The 18,751-nt window shown below is 52.4% G+C and overlaps 8 protein-coding genes across 8 annotated transcripts; 4 read left to right on the plus strand and 4 right to left on the minus strand.

Annotated features, from left to right (window-relative positions):
* Nucleotides 1-2,110: 2,110 nt before the first annotated feature.
* K460DRAFT_400123 (uncharacterized protein) lies at nucleotides 2,111-3,735 on the minus strand (the record flags this gene model as incomplete). The annotated part of the gene is made up of 3 exons (XM_040936294.1): nucleotides 2,111-2,125; nucleotides 2,179-2,208; nucleotides 2,383-3,735. The coding sequence occupies 3 exons, from the start codon at nucleotides 3,733-3,735 to the stop codon at nucleotides 2,111-2,113; spliced, it is 1,398 nt and encodes a 465-aa protein (XP_040792599.1).
* Nucleotides 3,736-4,290: 555 nt separating this feature from the next.
* On the plus strand, nucleotides 4,291-5,094 carry K460DRAFT_360901 (uncharacterized protein). The gene is made up of 3 exons (XM_040932360.1): nucleotides 4,291-4,353; nucleotides 4,402-4,636; nucleotides 4,685-5,094. The coding sequence occupies exons 2-3, from the start codon at nucleotides 4,520-4,522 to the stop codon at nucleotides 5,000-5,002; spliced, it is 435 nt and encodes a 144-aa protein (XP_040792600.1). The 5' UTR covers nucleotides 4,291-4,353; nucleotides 4,402-4,519; the 3' UTR covers nucleotides 5,003-5,094.
* A 765-nt stretch (nucleotides 5,095-5,859) lies between these two features.
* On the plus strand, nucleotides 5,860-7,429 carry K460DRAFT_360904 (mitochondrial carrier). Its single transcript, XM_040932361.1, has 8 exons — nucleotides 5,860-6,154; nucleotides 6,214-6,248; nucleotides 6,297-6,370; nucleotides 6,424-6,642; nucleotides 6,694-6,879; nucleotides 6,930-7,075; nucleotides 7,134-7,245; nucleotides 7,297-7,429. Exons 1-8 carry the CDS (start codon nucleotides 5,981-5,983, stop codon nucleotides 7,422-7,424), a joined length of 1,074 nt encoding a protein of 357 aa, XP_040792601.1. The 5' UTR covers nucleotides 5,860-5,980; the 3' UTR covers nucleotides 7,425-7,429.
* Nucleotides 7,430-7,513: 84 nt separating this feature from the next.
* On the minus strand, nucleotides 7,514-8,168 carry K460DRAFT_9730 (uncharacterized protein). The gene has a single exon (XM_040938845.1). It carries the CDS (start codon nucleotides 7,979-7,981, stop codon nucleotides 7,652-7,654), a length of 330 nt encoding a protein of 109 aa, XP_040792602.1. The 5' UTR covers nucleotides 7,982-8,168; the 3' UTR covers nucleotides 7,514-7,651.
* A 186-nt stretch (nucleotides 8,169-8,354) lies between these two features.
* K460DRAFT_350148 (uncharacterized protein) lies at nucleotides 8,355-9,419 on the minus strand (the record flags this gene model as incomplete). Its single annotated transcript, XM_040931480.1, has 1 exon — nucleotides 8,355-9,419. The coding sequence occupies one exon, from the start codon at nucleotides 9,417-9,419 to the stop codon at nucleotides 8,355-8,357; it is 1,065 nt and encodes a 354-aa protein (XP_040792603.1).
* A 733-nt stretch (nucleotides 9,420-10,152) lies between these two features.
* Nucleotides 10,153-13,345, plus strand: K460DRAFT_9778 (uncharacterized protein). The gene is made up of 4 exons (XM_040938851.1): nucleotides 10,153-10,358; nucleotides 10,409-11,244; nucleotides 11,300-11,440; nucleotides 11,491-13,345. Exons 1-4 carry the CDS (start codon nucleotides 10,299-10,301, stop codon nucleotides 12,965-12,967), a joined length of 2,514 nt encoding a protein of 837 aa, XP_040792604.1. The 5' UTR covers nucleotides 10,153-10,298; the 3' UTR covers nucleotides 12,968-13,345.
* Nucleotides 13,346-13,415: 70 nt separating this feature from the next.
* Nucleotides 13,416-14,565, minus strand: K460DRAFT_360908 (uncharacterized protein). The gene has a single exon (XM_040932362.1). The coding sequence runs from the start codon at nucleotides 14,366-14,368 to the stop codon at nucleotides 13,724-13,726; it is 645 nt and encodes a 214-aa protein (XP_040792605.1). The 5' UTR covers nucleotides 14,369-14,565; the 3' UTR covers nucleotides 13,416-13,723.
* Nucleotides 14,566-14,737: 172 nt separating this feature from the next.
* Nucleotides 14,738-17,272, plus strand: K460DRAFT_244801 (uncharacterized protein; the record flags this gene model as incomplete). Its single annotated transcript, XM_040927340.1, has 1 exon — nucleotides 14,738-17,272. A coding segment is annotated over one exon (2,535 nt), but the record flags the coding sequence as incomplete, so codon positions are not given.
* Between the last annotated feature and the right edge of the window lie 1,479 nt (nucleotides 17,273-18,751).

Consider the following 18,751-nt stretch of genomic DNA (forward strand, 5'->3'; position numbering starts at 1 on the left):
AATGAATGTCACGGCCGCCAATATCATCATCGATGTAACTTGTATACTATCTCAACATTAATCCAACGAAACCACAGCAACTGGCATTATGAAGCCAGCTTCTGGTACAAACGAGCTATTTTCACTGTCCCCAGATTGGATACTTTGCCACCATTGCACGAGCTTGCCTTCAGTCCGGAAAGCATGTGGGGAATCAAAAATTGAGGGCTGTCGCATGATGCGGCTGCGACACCAATTTCAGCATCGGAGCCGCTAGTGGCGGAGTATGCTCCATCGAGAAACACGGCCCGTGTTCGCATCCAAGTGGAAACCCCCGGCAAAGCACGACAGCACCCCTTGTCCCCAGCCAAATATCTCGCATGTTATTACCCCGGAATCCGCGGCCGTGCACGCTCGCACCATTGCCCCAGGAATGGGAGTGTCTGTGCCCAAAAATTTATTATTGTACAGTTCATTCTGAAACAAGGAAAACACAGAGCTCTAAACGAGAAACCCAGCGCTGGCATGTGATGTACAATCGTTAATTGAAGTCAGGAACCACGATTCCGGAGAGAGCAGCACGGTACAAGCCCCTCCGCACCACAAGGAGCAAGATTCGAGAACCTCGCCGCAGGCACGAGGTCAAATATCTGGCTGCTGCAGGTGAACCAGGTCCATCCCAGGTTTGTGCCCGTTGCACTAACATCCGCCATGTGGCGCTGTGTAACCCACCCGCCCACTTTGACAAAGGCAAATCCGGGGGAAGGAAGGGGAAGGAGCAAACCAGGGCTTCTGTGCACTACACACTACAATAGTTAGGATGCGGAGGATTTGCCTCCGCAGCAGAAAAGGGCAAGCACGAGGACGGCTGTCGCGGGGATGGGGTAGGATCATCTTTCCAGAAGCCTGCATGATCGGGGTCGTTCACGCGGTTCCTTTTGTCCTCTCCACACTTTGTTCTTGTTCTTCTCGCCTTGCCAGGGACGCCAGAAACGGTGACGGAAAAATCCTGACTGGCGGGATAATTTCATTCCGTGTATCTTGGACTAAACGTTCCGCTGCAGGGACAGAGATGCCCTGCCTGCCTCCCCTGGTGAGCGAAAAAGCTTCGTTAAGCTTAACGTGTTGGAACTGCATCACTTGACGGCAAACCAGGGAGAATCCTTGACGGCACAAAACGCCCTGTGATGTGTGGCACCACGCAGACATGCGGGCTTGACGGTGTCTAGTTCAATTGGTCGACTATAGTTGAAGCCAAGTTTAACTTGTTTATATCTCCTACTTCCACGCTGTCTTGACGACTAACGGACTAGTTTACCAGCCAACCAAAGTGTGCAAAGCTGACTGCCTGACTGCCTGCCTACTTTCTCCTCAAAAGACTATCACCTCAAGGGCGGGAAGGACGCGGCCTCGCGTGGGTTGCGGGGGAAATGAGCAGAGGCCTTTGTGCAAGGTTGAGCTACGTAATACTAGACAGATGGATGGTAATCTGCTCGAAGGGGCACGGAGAAGGGGGGGCGTTCTAGCCGATCGATCGCCGGGACAGGCGCCACTTGGGCTGGAAAACGTGTACGTCTAGTGTAGTGCAGTGTATGTATTCTAGCGTGCCAGTGATGAAACATCCTTTGGGAAGCAAATGAATTATTAGCGGGAATAAGGGGAACCTAGGATTCAACTAGCATTAAGAAAGGGAAAATTGTCCTCGCGCGATACTACATGAACGGAGACAAGACATGATGCAAGAGTCCGAGTGTAAGGCTAGTATACTAGAGTGGCGTTGACTACCTAGACTAGGCGTGGTGAAACGCAGGATGGGCGTAAATCCGATATTACTTGCATGCCAGATGCAGGAGCACTGTCACAAGGCACACTTGGGAAGCGAGTGTGGGGAAACAAGCTTCAGCTGCAGTCTGGTCAGGATCAGACCATGTTTGTTATGCCGGCAGTGTACGCCGATGCACCTATGCATAATACTATATAGTAGGCAGGCTAACGGATAGCGGCGGCAATGCATAGTGCTGAAGTTTTGCTTTGTTCCTTGGAGTTCTTGTAATCTATTCGCGAGTATTCTAGTGTCTTCTAGTCTATCTGGAACGGTGTGCGCGAAGGAGGGGGTTGTCAGCATGGTCCTTTAAGTCATGGTGACCTGTCATGCATTAGTATCGTTGCTAGACCTGATCGAGCATGATGGGTACTTACCAGTTCCTCAGCCGATACTGGGTGGATAGCCTGCAGGGTAGCACGTGTTAGCATGGTCTCTTGAATCATCTATGCTAGATTTCTTTCCCCGCAAGTCCAGGGCCGCGTTCCTTAGAAACGACTGCCAGATCTCCCCACCTCCTGCATACTGCGTCTGCAACCACGGAATGAAATTCAGAATGGGAATAGGAAGAGAGCACATACCACACAGTTGTCGAAATCCTTCTTCGTGGCACCCATCTTGATCGCCACGCCGAAACCCTGTAGAATCTCGCCACTTGCCTGACCCAAGATATGTAGCCCTACAACCTTCTCTTCCTCACCAACGACAACGATCTTGTAGGCAGTCACCTGCTTCTCCTCAGGTTCCATCATAGCAAAGTACATGCCAGTGAATTCCGCCTTGTAGACCTTCACCTTGTCGCCGTACTTCTCACGAGCTTCAGGCTCCGTCAGGCCGATGGAGCCAATCTCGGGATGTGCAAAGACAACACTGGGGATGTTGTGGTACTCGAGGTGTGCATCGGGCTTGCCTCCAAAGAGGCGGTCGGAGAGCTTTCGGCCGGCAGCGATGGCCACGGGTGTGAGTTCGAAGCCGCGGTCGCAGACGTCGCCAATGGCGTAGATGTTGGGGAGCGAGGTGTTTTGGTAATCGTCGGTCACGATGTGGTTCTTGTCATTAAGCTTGATGCCAAAGTCTTTGATCTTTAGGTCTTCGATTTCGGGTACGCGACCAGTGGCAAAGAGGACTTCCTCGACTTCGATGGTTGATTCCCTCTTTGTCTTGGTTTCCTGGTAGGTGACACGTTTGAGTCCGTTACCAATGTCCTCCACTTTGGTGATCTGTGAGCCCTTGTAGAGATTGACGCCTTGATGCTCGTACTCCTTGGTGACGGCGTCTTGGATCATGGGGTCGAAGGATCGTAAGAGCTTGTCGCCGCGGATGAAGAAATGCGTCTTCGTGCCGAGGGCGTGGAGCATGCCCGTCATCTCGACGCCAATATACCCTGCACCGCTGGTTGCAATGCTCTTCGGTTGCTTCTCGAGGTCGAAGAAGCCATCGCTAGAGATGCAGAGCTCCTCTCCGGGGATACTGGGCAGCTTTGGCCGTCCACCCGTAGCGATGAGAATGTGCTTCGCCTTGATGCGCTGAGTACCTCCACCCTCAAGCGCGACCTCAACCTCGTCCTTTGCGACAAACTTGGCGCGTCCCTTGAGATGCTCGATTTCATCCTTGTTGAGGTTGTTCTCGTAGATGCCGTTCAGTCGCTTCACGTAGGCATCCCGCTTCTTTTTGAAGTACGGCCAGTCGAATGCCGGTTGTTCGCTGACCTGGAAACCGTATGCTTTGGCATGTTTGAATGTTTCCGCAATGGCTGCCGCGTTCCAGGTCACCTTTTTTGGAACACAGCCGACATTCACGCAGGTACCGCCGTATCGTTTGGATTCGACGGCAATGACCTTGGCGCCATGTTTGGCAGCTCGTCGCCCCGAGGCGATACCTCCGCTACCAATACCGATCACAAGGTAGTCACATTCCTTTGTGTTGGAAGCCATGGTGGGGCGCGATGTTGAGAAGTGGGACGAGAGGTTCGACAGGCGCGCAGACGCCACGGTTATTCTGGTGGGGGTTCGTGGGAGGATGGTGGGACCTGTAGAAGGAGGGGCAGAGAGAGAGAGACGTGGGGATAGAGCACGTAGGCTACAAACTAATGTTCTGCGCATCAATGCTGCAGTGCGGGCAAATGCGTCTACTTATAAGATGACGCAAGAGTAGCCGTCAATGAGTGGACTGGAATGTTAGTAATCCAAATCGACCACGTCTCTTGCAGATGTGCAGCTTGGAGGCAACCCGAAGAGGACAAAGTCCGGAAAGACCGCAATGGAGAGCTAAGGAGTCTGTGCAGTTAGTCACCAAACGACACTGAACGACTGGCTTGGGTGTCCGATGTGTGCGTCTAGACCAACGTAAACTATTTGAAAATTCGTGATGACGGAAGCAGAGCCATGCTGCGACCCACCTTTGGACGTGCCCAGGTGGTGCATGTGCACTAGACCGCTTACTGATAGCTGCAAGCCATTACCTCATCGATCAGGGCTACAGGTCACCACACTACACTACACACACAGCTACACACATGCACACAGCTAGTCGTGACTCTGCGTCGATCAATTGTAGAATCGCCACTTCATTTATTGCTCGACAGATGCTAACAGGAGCAGCATGTTGACAGATGACAGCAGCTCAAGCTTTGCCAGTGGCGTGATATCGGATATCACTGCAAAACCCACAACAACTCTCCTGTCACAGGACCTCGACGCTCTGCTGTGAGACTTCATCATGGGCGGCAGATTGTCCAAACCCAAAGGGCCTGATGGTATGAGCGAGGCGTCCAAGCCCACGTCGGCCAACGCAGCCGCCCGCCTTTCGCGGAATAGAGGCATCGTAAATGGCCGTGTAAGCCTCTCCGGCCTATCGCCTTTCGCACCTCTAACTAGTCGCCAGACAATCATGGCACCCCTTGCTGCCCTTACTATGGCCGCGCTCCTCTTCGTCTATACCCGAACGTCGATACGTGCGGCGAAACTCAACGCTCAGAAACACCGCGAAGCAGACGGGGGACAGATAAGCTGGCACAAGGAGAGCATGAGGCGACATGGGCATATGGAGAAGGTCGAGGATGATCGAGGGACGCTGAAGGAAGCCCTCATGGGGGATATCAGGAGGAAAAGGCCGAACGTCGACGAAAGTGAGAAGACGCCGCCTTTGGAGAGATCAGACAATGATCAGGAATTACGGAAGATGATGGGGAGAAAAGATTGAAGTCTTGGTATGCCGAATGCGTTTTCCCAGCTTAGCTGTATATAATAGCCAATAGCGGCTTAGTAGGTCGTTATGGTTCAAGAATCCAAAGTATTATTTTTTTTGGTCATGCTAGCACAGTGTATAGTGAGGCTGTTTCCCAGAACATGCACAAGGGGTGGGGTTGTGGTGTCTCGTCTATCTGATCTGATAGCGGCAGTGAGGGAAGCATGGGTACGAATAAGCTCATGTCAGAATTCCGCGGCCGGTAGCTCCTGTCATGTGTACCAGACTTGACTTGGAGCTTCTCCCGTCTATCTCTTACTCCGGACTACACCAGTCCAGGGCATCTCTGTCGCACTGCAGCGGAACGTAGCGCAGACACGTTGAGCAAACCAGCAGCTTTGGATGTGTCGTAGCTACTGTATGCCCGCGTCATGATTCGCCGGAGCTGGGTAGATGGATCTGGGGAGAGCTTCACATGTGCATGCCAACCCCGCATTCTACCACGACCAGCTGCTGCCATGGCCCTCCAACGGCCTCCAACGGGACCTTTTGCCTCTGAAAGTGAATATGCAACTGCAATTGCTCATCGTAGAGGCAGACAGGCCCTGAACAGACTCGCATGTCTCTGCTGGCCGCTGCGTGAGCGATTATTCTGCTCTTGATGCAATCAAATAGTGCCTGATAGCTGCGTCGATCCATGCCCCACAGCCAATGGTAACCCTGGCCCGTCGCTCTTGGTGGCACAAAGCAACAGCTCAACCCCACCACCATCGTCGTTGCTTCCCAGTCGACCTATCTACGCCAGCCTCAGTCATTGTCGCCATACCCTCCTCGACGCTATACACCTCTCATCTCGACACCAGTCGCCCCACCCCTTGACCTCACCACCATCTTGACGTCCCCGGCGGTCTTGATGGAGCTTGCCCGGCTACTGGCCTCATCGCGATTGCCGTAGGAAGACATTGTGTCTTCCCACAGCTAGCGATAGCCAGTATGCCCGAGCAGGGAGAGAAACGGCCGCACATCCAGAATATCCCCAACAGGCCGAGAGATCTTACCGAAGTGTCACGTACGGTACTGCGGAGTGAACAGGCAAAGCGATGGACCAAGAAGTACAGGACCGAGGTCGCTGCAAGCTCTAGCAGTTTGCTTTCTACATTCTCTGCAGTACGTTGGCTGTCACCTAGGGCATGCAGTGTCACGGACCATCACTGAATAGCTTCAAGTATCCCCTGGACTCGGTCAAGACTCGATTGCAAGCGTATGCCACCTCCCCAGACCGTTATAGAACAACGCTGACGCGTGACAGCTACAAGTTCAATTCCTTCTCCGACTGCGTCCGCCATACATACAGGACCGAGGGCTTCCACGGATTTTGGCGTGGTAAGCTTCCCCAGGTTTGTCGCAACATTGAGCTAGTAATGACGACGTCATAGGCGTCTGGTCTCCTCTCGCCAGCATAACGCTCGTTCGAACCGTGTCCTTCTCCATATACCAACGGTCGAAATACGTGCTCGATGACTGGATCTACCAGGCAACCGGCAGCTCGCCGCTCGTCATTGCAAACACCAAAGATGCTCTACCTACTTTTTCGACTATCGCATGCTTCGGATTAGCAGGCGTGAATGCGGGTGCTGCTATTACCACAATTGCCTGTACGCGACCCATATCTCTGCACGAGGCGGACTGACTGACTTGGTCTCTAGGTCCTTTCGAGCTGACGAAGCTGAGTGCTCAAATCTCCGTGCTGATGGCTGATCGCAACGACGGCGGTGGCAAGAATGAAGCCATACGGAAGAGCTACCAGAATCTGGGAACGTGGAGGACGGCGCAAAATCTGGTCAAGCATCGAGGTTGGAGAGGTTTATATTCTGGGTTTCATTTACATTTGCGTGAGTGCCTCTATATCAAAATACCAAGACAAGATGCTGATATGTTATAGTTCGTGATTCGATCGGCACCGGCATCTATTTCGTTACATATGAGAGTGTGAAGCAGATCTTGGCGAATGTGCGCGGAACTTCTCCCACACATCCCTTAGCTGTGGTCGTAGCTGGAGGACTCTGTGGGCTCGTCAGTTGGGCATGCGTGAGTGACAGCAGGTGGCCAAGGCATTAGGTTCTGCAAGGCTGACCAAAAATTCCAGATATTCCCAATCGATACTGCGAAGAGTATCTATCAGCGAAATTGCCTTGTCGGAGGCAAAGATAAGCAAACGCGGCCAAAGATCCAGTTCTTCAACCGCCGTATGTATCGAGGTATGTTTGACCCACGACTCCTAAATATGACTCGTTCTGACACTACGAAAGGTCTCGGCGTCTCCATGTCCCGCTCCTGCGTAGTCAACGCTATTTTTTTCACTGCATTCGAGTTCACTAAGAAGCGCATCAATGGGATGGCGTACGACGACGAGCTACTGCGCGAGAACGGTCTATAAGCGCGCAACAGCTACATTCGACGTCTGATGTGTACGACTGTTTCCTATTGTATCTGCATAGGGCATGGAGTAGGCGTACCTGAGTTTGGGTGGGAAAGTACATGGTTTGCAAGTTACCCTAGTATTGAGTACTAAGCTGCCGGCATAGCATTGAATATGGCTCACCATTGTTCCGCAAAACTGGCTTCAGCTTTTAAGTTTACCTCCATTCGCTTTCAACCTCGCATTCACTCCCAGCATCCTACTTCAGCTTCTACGAGTAGTGGTAAGATCGGATTGTCAGAAGGAAGGTGGCTAAACGCATAATCGATTGCGGAGTAGAAGACTGGAGACTTATCGAGCAGCACGTAACCGATGAGGATGAGGTTGAGGCTACCAGCGAGATGAGTAAGAAAAGGAAGACATGCGGTTAGGGAGCAGATGGCGTCATGGAGTAGATGAGGACTATGGTCTAGGGAATTACGTGGGGAGAAGTTGACTGGTACACAAGACGTGAGGTGTTCACGCGCAAGTAGCCTAACATGCACTCGTGCTGCATGAATAATTTTCATGATCATTGGGTTCGGAGCAAGGCCTTGTTTTTTTCACCTTCGATACCGAGTGGAATAAAAAATGGCTACTTTGGCGTATCTTTCTTTGGGTATAAAGCACCTAATGATACACTCTGAGCAGCCCTCCTGAATACTCCGCTGCCGTCCCACTGTCTACCGCCAATTGACTTGATTACTACAACGCGCTATGCAAAGCTCTGGTTCCAAAATTTGGCTCTGCCTGGTGATAAAGTTCTCCTTTTCCAAATCCGGGTTCTCTTTGGAACCATGATCTCCACCAATCTTCAAAAATACATTTTACATACACTGAGCCTTGCCGGCTCTGACCCACTGGAGAATGAACCCCTGACTCGGCACTGGAATCCTTCCCGTGATTCGTTTATCCCGCTTGCATCTGTCTTGTCAAAGCCATGCGCTTACTGTACGGACTCAAGCTTCGTTCTCTCTGCACAGGCGGCGGCGGTGGTCGAGCTGGTGGCGGTGCATCGTAGGCAGGTCCATTGTCAAAGCGATTTCGTCCAGGTCCTCGAGGCCCTCCATGACTCCGATCTCCATTCCTCACTGCGGGTGGGCTAGGCGACCGTCGCGGGGCTTTTCGTCTGGAATTTGGGCTCGGACTACGATCAGCACTGCCTCGATATGGTGACGAAGATCGTGGCACTGGTGCCTTTGTTGGAGGAGACGCGCCCCATCTGCCTCGTGTTGCACCGTTGCGGTCGTCAGACGTGTCCATGCGGTCGTGGCTCCTTGATCGCGACCTGGACATGGAGAGGCGGCGCGCGGGTCGCTTACCGTGTCTTCTTGCGCTCCTGCTTCGAGCTTTTCGCCCGCCTCTTGCTCGGCCTATACTTGTGCTCCGTGATGGTCTTGTCCGCACATCTTCGTGCGATATCTGCATACGCGCCGATGTCGATCGCGACCTGCTCCTCCTTCGACCTCGTTCCCCAGGGCTGAAGGAGCTCATGCGCCGCCGTGTATTCCTGTCCCTGTCGCGTGCGCCCTCGGATGAGCGTGAGTCTGAGGATATCGATCGCCTGGCGCGTTTCCCCGGCGCTTTATCGTCGCCGCGGCCCCGCGATCTAGCTCCATGGTGTTTTTCACGTCTCGGTGGTGATCTGGAATGCGAGCGGTTGGTAGAGATGGTGGACACCGAGTCTGCGGAGGATGTAGATAACGAGCGCGATCGCTTGCGGTCCTCCTCCTTCTTCTTCAGAATGTCGTCTGCGACGCCCTTCTTGCGGAGAAGCTCGTTGGGGACTTCGGTGGTGAGCTTAGGCTTGAGCTTGGGGTTCAAGAGCTGCTGGGTCCGGGAAGGTCGAGATGTGTAGGGTCGGTCTTGCGCTGATGCTTTGCATTCGTAGCTGTAGTGACCTCGCTTCAGGCACTTCTGGCATTGCGTATCGGCTGAAGCCTTGGAGCGACCCGCGCCAGGACGTCGGAACATGGCGGAGGCTGGAGGTGTTCAATATACTGGAGGTAGAAGCACCTGTTTACTCGCGCAAGGTTGTTTGGAGCTTTCAAAGAAGCATAGGACTGCACAGATGACGATTTCAGTGGCGGTGGGCTCGCGAGGCTCTCCCAAGATGGAGGCAGGCAGACCAGGCAAAGGTAAAGGTAAAGGTGTCAATCAAGCCTCGCCAAGTTCCCTCCTGCTCTGTCACTTGCGCCAACACGTGATAGGCCTATAGCAAAAGCGCAAAGTTTCATGCACGGCGGAGCGGAAAAAGGTTGGTACAGCGGCGCACGGTTCAGCACTCAAACGCCCACTTGCTCCCTCATCATCGCACTTCTGACCGTCAAACACGCTGCACCCCGCATACCCGCCTGGTCTCCGCTGCTTCGCCTTCTTCGTCGTCGCCGACGAGCCAATTCACTGTCACCGGTCGCTCGTCCCTGTGCGCCCTAGATCCCAAGGAACTTGGCGCCTTCTCCCCCTCCAGACGCCCACAGCCTCGGATCGCGCTGTCAAGGCTACTTGATACACCTCTCGACACGCCCACATTGCTACACTTTCCTACGAATGTCGGCATACCAACATGTCCAGCTCTCTGGCCCTGTTTCTCGCGACTTTCCTTGAGCACCCTATTTCCTGAAAAAATAACGTCAATCACTTCGGTCACCAGTACCTTCTTTTCAGTTCACGACGACGACTCCATTTTCGGTGTTAAGCTTGGTGAATTTCTCGGCTTCAGAACTCGGCGTCTGTCAATTGAACACAACCTTTCCCCCCGCAGTCCCACGACGATCTACCTACTCGCGCAAAAGCGACCCAGCTCGTCCCCCTGCGCACGAGCGCTCTTGTACTGAGCACCGCCTCACTGCCATGTCATCTGCGGCTCCAGTTCCTGCCGAGCAGGCTCAGCTCAGGCCCTCTTTTGCAAAGGTAAACACTCCTTAATGAGCAATCAAAACCGATGTACTGACAACTGCAAGGTCGCGGCCTCCGCTATAAAACCTCACACCCCCAGAGACGTTGCTCCTAAAGCGAGACCACCTGTTGCGACACCTAAAATTCCTGCTCAGCCGCAAAAAGCGCGCTCTGTTCCTGTTCACGCGGAGACACCGAAAGTGGTCGTGGAGAGAGGAGAGGTCAAAGTCGCGAACCAGGCTGCTGGTAACACAACCTCACCAGTTGTGCCGATGGCTGTTACTCCAGCCCAGTCTCCTTTGCCTTCAGTCAATGTGCATCGAGGGGAGATCGAAAGACCGCAGTCAATTGCAGTAGTCAAGGTCTCCGTCGCAGAAGATAGCAGCACTCAGCTGTCTTCGTCAGATGGGTCTGGCAAGCTCCCCAGTATTGACGGAAAGAGTGTCGCATCTGCCACCACCTTTGCACTGGACGAAAAAGAGTCGCTTCGACCTGACGACAGCGCTAGCCTGAGGGCGGTCGAGGAAGAGGATGTAACGTCTCCTCCAGACTCGGTCATTGCGGACTCCCGACAGGGCTCCGATAATGGCGCTGCTCGCGCGTTTCGAGATCAGTTGCATGAAATAGCTGTCATGAACCCCCAGCCTCACCGAGGCGTCCCACCCGGGCGGTTCCCAAATATGCCCAATGGCCCACATACTCTCTACGACCCGAGCCAGGCGCCGAACGGCGCCAGACCAATGTCGCAGCCCCTTGTTAATGGCTTGCCGCCAATGAACAGTGGCCCTAATATGCCAGCTATCCCTGACGAGAAGCTCATTGAGGCGCTACAGTCTCCGCGTGATCGTTTGTTCGTGGTTAAGATTGAGCAGGACTTCATTGACTTCATCAAAGATCCTCGGTACGCCTCCACTAATCTATTTCGTTGACTAGCAGGGTGTGCTAACAGATACTAGTGAAACAGAATACTCTCTGCCCAATTGCAATACTTTCTACAGAATGCTCGCCCATCGTCTTGCAGACTATTACCTGCTTGGTCATGTAGTCGACACTACCATGACTGGCGTCAAGATCACACGCACTCCCTATTGTAGAATGTAAGTGTTGAAGTGTACGATCTGTGACCTTTTTGCTAATCATCCTACAGCCCACCCCCTGTCTCACAAATGGTCGATCCTGCCAAGGGTGCAAGCACCCCTCCAGTAGAACTTCCAGCGCGTAAAATCATGCGCCGTGATGACGGCAAATCAGGAACTAACACCACAGCTAATTCACAGAACCCATCGAAGACGACGTCTGAGGTAGGAGGCAGTGATGGCAGTAACGACGGCAGCGATGGCAAAGAGAAGGACAAGGGCACTCTCACTCGAGAAGAGCGTGAGGCTCGGTATCGCGAGGCCCGGCAACGCATCTTTGGCAATGCTGAGAGCGACGAGAACGACACGGCTGAAGGGATTGGGTCAGGAGAAGAGAAGGAGAAGGAAAACAACATGTCGAGGTCAAGCTCAGCATCGGGCAAGAGGAAGATCAAGAAACAGCGCAACTACGATGATGATGACTTCCAGGCACGGTCTCGCTTCAATGCATACTACCCGCAGCAGTACCCCGTTTCAGGTTACTCCGGAGAAAACGTGGTTTACTATAACGGCTTCCCAGCGCCCACACAGAACTCGCAGTACCCTAATTTGAACCCAGGAGCCTCTCCACCGCCAACGTACAGTAACCCGTACCCGGGTATGGTGTCTCCGGATACCCAGCCACAATACGGTTGGCCTGGGCAACAATATCAGCCTTCGAATCCATCCATGGTGTATCCCGGATACGGACAGGCGCAGAATAGCTATGATCTGTCAACAGACTTCCAGCGGGGTATGTCCTCGTTTCAAAATGCAGGTGTGCCTTCGCAGGTAACCCCTAAGATGGCCAACCCTCAGATGGCTCCATATCAAGATCCATATCAACAGCCTCAGCACATGCCCATGAACTCAGCATGGCCTCAGATGGTCCCACAGGCTTCCTATCCTATGGCTCAAGGTTCATATGCCCAACCCGGGCCCGGAAATCGCCCGTTGTCTGCCCCGCATCAAGCCCCAATGCCTGGACCATATCCATATGGCCAATTCCCTTCGAACGCCTATAATGGCAAGCCTAACCGCAACCAACACCCTATTCCTGGAAGCTACAACCGCCAGCAGTTCAATCCACAGACCCAGGCTTTCATCCCAGGCGGCCGTAATATGCCCTACCCCATGCAGCCAAACATGGCTCAAGTGCCACCCCAGATGAATGGCTATGGTGGTTTCCAGATGCCTAGCCAGAATCTCATGCCCGCCCAACTACCTAGACTCAGTCCTCCAGCCACTAGCACGCCTTCATTTGCATCTCCTCAGGTCATGCAAGGCAGTAACTCTGCCACGTCTATGAACAGAATTGCGTCGCAGCCTGGAGATCCAGCGTTGTCACAAAGCAGCATTGCTAAATACGGAACGCCTTCGCACCTCCCGGCAAAGCCACCTGCGCCTCTACCGGCTCAACAATCTGCTCCCAAATTCACACTGCCTTCGATGAGTCGCGTTCCAAGCAACATGTCGTCTGGATTTGTCAATAACACTACCTCTAATTAATGGCTTCATGATCTGGGCTTTAGCATGGCGACGGTGCTCCTCATTTCCTCATTGCAATTTTCTTTTGGCGGGTCTCGGATAGGCTGGAATAGGGGCACTACGGCGTTGCTGCTATAATTTGTTTAGTGCGCTGTATGTGCATCCTAGGGCCCCTTAAAATCCTCACGATAATCCTTTGGTCACGTTGTAGGTTTTAGGGAAATGACAAAAAGTAGTCTCTCACGACGGATAAAGGTTTGGGAGGCATCTTCGTAGTCAACGTAATGAAGAAGATCCTATGATTCTTCCTACGGCATGTCCTCTGATTCGTGACGTGTCTGCCATGTAAAACTCATGATAATTTGCTTGGTTACAGCTTTTGCAATAACCTCAGCTACATTTGCTATGATGGGGGATGACAAGTGAAGCACCAAGAAGTGAAGTAAACTATTAGAATTTGTGAAGAGGGTTGAAGAAGTGAGACTCAGATGCTAATGTAGCGAACACGTATGCAATTTAATTGATAAGTATAAACTGTTAAGTCAGCACTGCTTGTGTCGTGTCGTGAAGTGCCGAATCCTCGTTCATGATTCTCCCTTGTACCTGCGTATTGACTTTGCGAGCACAGTCATGTTTCACCCGTCTTATCCAGGACGCATTGAAGGATCGTAGCCTGCCGCGCCGCGAGCCCAGTTTCGATGCTCGAATCGGTGTAAACTGAGCTGACTCCTGTAGCAGACCTATATCTAAATCTTTAACCTAACCCTGCGACATGCTTCAGCTGACGTCCTCATCCTCTGCGTCTCTTCTCCTGTCCCTCTCCTCGTCCTGCTCCTTTAAATGCATAGCCTCTACTAGCTCGCTTCCCTCCATACCCACCTCCTCGCCCTCGCCGTCGGTTGATGGCTTCTTCGCGTGTATTGCCTTCTGCGCAGCTTTTTGTGCCTCGACCCTCTCTCGCACCAACTTGGCAATGGCATTCTCAGTCTGCACATCCAGGCTCTTCATTTTGAGCTCGAGATCTCGCTTTAGATCCCAATTTGGCTTCTTGGGCTGCAACTTGAACAGGTCTAAGCCCTTGTCTTCGGCCGTCTCCGCCTCTTGCTGCGCTTTGGTATTGAGGGCCAACTGCTGCGCCTTGTATTCTAGCGTGTTGGTGGGGTCGGCAATGGGTAGATTGTCGAAGCCGAGCTTGACGTTGCGCGTTGTGGAGTCGTAGTTTCGGCCGGAGAGGTAGGTTGTGGTTATTGAGGGCTCTTCTTCTTCTGTGCGGGCCAGCGCTGTCGAGGTGTCGCTTTGGGGCTGCAACTCCTCATCTTGTTCGTCTGATGCTGGTGCTTGCTTCCGCTTTAGCGACTTGAGCTGTGCGAGGCGAGTTTTCCGGTCGTTGGCTGCCGCGGAGAGCTTTTCGTGCGAAGACATGATGGTGGTCGTGCTGCTGCTTCGAAGGAGGAGAGTTGGGTTTGCGCCCGGGTCGCTGTACGTTCTTATGATGTAATTGTCGGCGTTTGGACGTGATAGAGAGCTGAGTGATTGCAACTCAAAGTCTAGAAGGGTGTCTTCGTGGGGAGGAGATCTGAGCGGTAAGTACAGTACGTTGCTGTCGTTAGAAGTCGTCGCGCGGGAGTTTTTGCGGACCTCAAAGCTCGGAGGTTCGAGCATGCATTGTTCACAGTTAGCGCTTTGAGCCACTCCCGCATCTTCAAACTTTTCCCATCAACTTCATCTATCGCCTGCTCCGCACCCCAACGCGTCATGGCTCGATGAAGACGGCAGAATTTCCCTTCTCCTATGCCCCGAGTCAGCGCCCCCCATGCCAGCTTCATCGCGAGCGCGGACCTTCCCATCCTCCCGTTCCTCGCACCAAGAGTCTTCGCTGAGTCTCTCATCTCGAGAAGGAGTCAATCGCAACATGGAAAGAGCGGTCGGGCACAAGAAGAGGAGGAGAAGACGGCGGCATACGACAAGAATATCATCGAATCAATACCACACAGATTCGAAGTTCGCGATAGTCGTTGGAGCTATACGTTGAACTCGTCCTTGGGACCACAACATCAGGGTACTGCTGCAGGGCTGCCGCTGCTGGGAAAGACTCGTCCACAGTGTAGCTATGGGACGAATGGTACTCAATCACATCGTGTCCAGCATATCTACGCCGACATCTCCTTCTTTGCTCGCCAGCACTTAAGACGTTTCTCCACAGCCGAGCCGTCCAATCGACAGGTTGCGAGTGGCACCCGGTCATCGCAGCGTCGACGTCGCGGAATACGCCCTGCGCATGCATCGTCCGTTCTTACCCAAAATGGTCCCAAACTAGCCGCGAAACGCGACAAGGCGCTCGCTTTGGAACGACAACGACTCTTCAACTATGTATCTCGACTGCCACCTGGCCTTGGAGTAACCGATCTCAACAAGAAAGGACAATACAGATCGCTCTGCCGTCGCATTTTCAATTTAGAATACTGGGATGCTACACAGATGGACCTGTCTGGACTTACTGGCAATGCAACCAAACAAGCCGGGCTCAGCCGGGCCTTTGCGCTACTCGACCGCACCGTGTATCCTTCCCTAGGACAGCACACGCGGAAAGTTGAAATTAAGCATGACCGTAAATGTATTCAGCTGAGTGCGAAGCTATTTCCACCCACCAAGGCTAGATGGACCCAGGTCCGGGCAAATTGGTTAGAGCTGGATGTTGAAACTAGGAAAACCTGGTTTGAAAGATTGCTTCTGTATCTGCTAGATTGCAAGTCTGGCCGAGTACTACGATTCATAAAGGCCATCACCATGGACCCACTCTTGCGGGACTTGAGACCTGTAGCCATTGCGGATGCCCTAGGCCACCTCTCCAAGATTCATGGCAGAGGTATCTATCTCGCCAGTCAGAACTGGGGTAAAGATGCAGAAGCAAACAAGCGAACGTTTGTGCCGGCCTTCGTTCATATCTTTCAAAAAGTACTGGCTGAGCAGCAGGATGTTTGTTCACAGGACCTGCTCTACAACATCGTCCAGTTGGCGAGTATTCAAGATCTCAAGAGAGTGTTCAATTGCCTGGTTGAAGCTCGTACGCGACTCGGCTTTGACACGCTCCTCCATTATGCAAATGCGTTTGGCGAGGCGGGCAATTTTCATTACGCCTTGAGGTGTCTCGATGAGCTCAAAGCAAGGCATACTGCTGTTGCGTGGCAGTCGGTGGTCGATCGCGAAAGGCTTCGATGGACCTGTGCACTCATTTTGCGCAAGAGCATGAATAAGAGCAAGAACTATCACGACACTCCTGGCATCGTTGCCTCATTCGTGAGCCTGGGTATCAAAATGGACACTCTCCTCTACAATGTGGTCATGCATAATGCCATGGAGGCTTGTGATTACGCTACCGCTTTTAAGGTGTACAACACTCTGGAAACCAACGGAATGAAGCCGGATAAGCATACGTTCTCGATCCTTCTTCATGGATGCTCTTCGCAAAGTAATCCCGCCATGTTCCAAAGCTTTGCTCAACACTGTGCCGAGGTAGCAAGGGATATCAAGGACCCTTGGCTAGCGTCGGACTACCTCTACTATCTCTACATACGCCATCAGAACGATCCAGACATTGGTCATACCTCGGCCTTACTATGGAAGACGTACCTTGGCTTCTTTCACGGAACATCTTTGGAGCAATTCCTAAATCAAAGAACAAGGGACACCATGAACAAGAACGGAACTGCGCAAACGTCAGGACTGCTTGAACCTCCGCCCATGGCAATGTACATCATCCTACAGACGGAGATCAAGTTGGCGCTGGCTGTAAGCACCCAACGAGTGCTGAACCTATACCAGCGTTTCAAATTGCTTGCCAGCAACCCAGATTTCAAGGCACTGACACGAAATCCGACTATCTGGAATGCGTTTCTCCTCGCCTTTTGCCAGAAACAGCAGTTTGCAAGCGCATCCCAAGTCATCAAGGACATGACCGAAGGCTCACCTCAGCCCAACATCTACAGCTGGAACATCTTCATGCAAGCCTTCTTCAAAACGGGACAGGTACAGGCTGCCGACCGTGTGTTTGAGATTATGCGGAGTCGGGGCGTCGATCCAGACCAGTTCACGTATGGGGTGTTACTACGAGGATATGCGAAGGCACAGCTTGTTGAGCGCATAGGCGACACCATGCAGCACGTCAATACGGAGCAAGAGATTGATCCAGATCTACTAAGGGCGCTAGCCAAGGTGGTCGATCGGAGGAAGCTCATGTACACGCTAGAAAAGAGCCGTGTTCATAAGGAGATAGCAGCACAAGAGAAGGCAAATGAAGATGCCGAAGTGGAGCGGCAGAGGTGGGAACTGTCGCAGCTGACGCCTTTGCCACCAAATTCTTCGTCTCAGGCGACTTTAGTCAGCGAATACGTGCCCGTCGAGCCACAAAAAACGGTGTCCCAGCAATTCCGAGAGCCACCCATTGCTTCTCAAGAGCCTTCGACTCTTCACCAGAAGCCACCAGTCTTATTCTTGGCAGCTGAAGAGTCCACCACACAGCCTCAGATATCGGACCCGTACGACCCCGAACTTCAATACCGAAAGCTGGAAGGAAAACTGGGCATTGTACCGTCCCAAACAGGCTTTGGTTCACCCAGTAAAGCACAGACGCCCCTAAAAACATCAGTGAACACATTTGGCGCGGATTTAGGTTTCAAATCAATGATTTCGGACGACTACGAGCAACCAGAGGTGTCTAAAGACTTGCCAGAGTCAGGTGTCAGTTCCAAGGTGCCAGCTAATCAGAGCCAACCTAGGATCTCAAAGATCCTGCCTAAGTTCAGTGCGCGGAGAATTTTCTTACGCGAAACGCCCGACAAGAAGGAGAAGTGAGTTGATTATAGCTTGATGGTGCGTATTTAGCTCTTTGGAGAGGACATATTCAATATCTTCATTGCACTACAGAGTACGAAGGCCTTTCTGAAAGAGGCTTTAGACAGCATGTTCTATTGTATAATATTTTTGGCAGAGAAGGGAGCTGCATATGGAGAGCATAGCACAGCATAGCGCACACGGCGTTTGGAGCATTTGCGAGCATGCGCCGCAATCTTTGCATGTCACCATGTAAATTCAACACTCAATGAGCTCTATACCTATGAATGAGATTTATAGCATTCCACGAACAGTGTCTCCCTCGGATTCGTGGTATCGAATGAGATGCATTCCTAATCAGGTGGCGATGCCAGTGGATCTATTCATGGACATGACAGAGAAAGGCCGGACAGTATGCCCGTTTTTGCGCCTATAATCTATGCCATCCAGTGTTCTTACCTGATAAGGCGAAAAAAAGCAACACAGTATTCCTTCGTTCGCCGCCCATGCATACGCCTTGGACGAAGACGATTGGGCTGGGAGTACACCGACCCCTGCACCGGAGAACCACACGCTATCATCGGTGGTTAAAATAGAAGCGAGAGTCGGTATTCGTACCACGATTTCAACTGTGCAAACCACCCCATTTGACCTACCTACCTATCGAAGGGGTCGCGCAAAATCGGCGCAAACGCATACAAAGTATGGTGGGTATATATTTGATGTAGGTAAATAGACATATCAAGTCGTGAGGAACAACTAGGTCCTTGATTAGCTCCAGTCAGACCTTCCTCGGCGACCCACATCAGATATATACCCTCAATACACCATGTCGGGAATCGTGTTATAGCCGGCATGCAAAGTTACTAAGCCACAGGATATTACTTGTTCCTATTGGCTTGCACGGACTAACGCGTCACGTGAGGTGTCCAAGTATTTCTGACCGGGTGGTGTACCCGTCTTCTTCATTCTTCA

This window comes from Cucurbitaria berberidis, assembly GCF_010015615.1.
Source record: "Cucurbitaria berberidis CBS 394.84 unplaced genomic scaffold K460scaffold_1, whole genome shotgun sequence".
Classification (NCBI taxonomy): domain Eukaryota; kingdom Fungi; phylum Ascomycota; class Dothideomycetes; order Pleosporales; family Cucurbitariaceae; genus Cucurbitaria; species Cucurbitaria berberidis.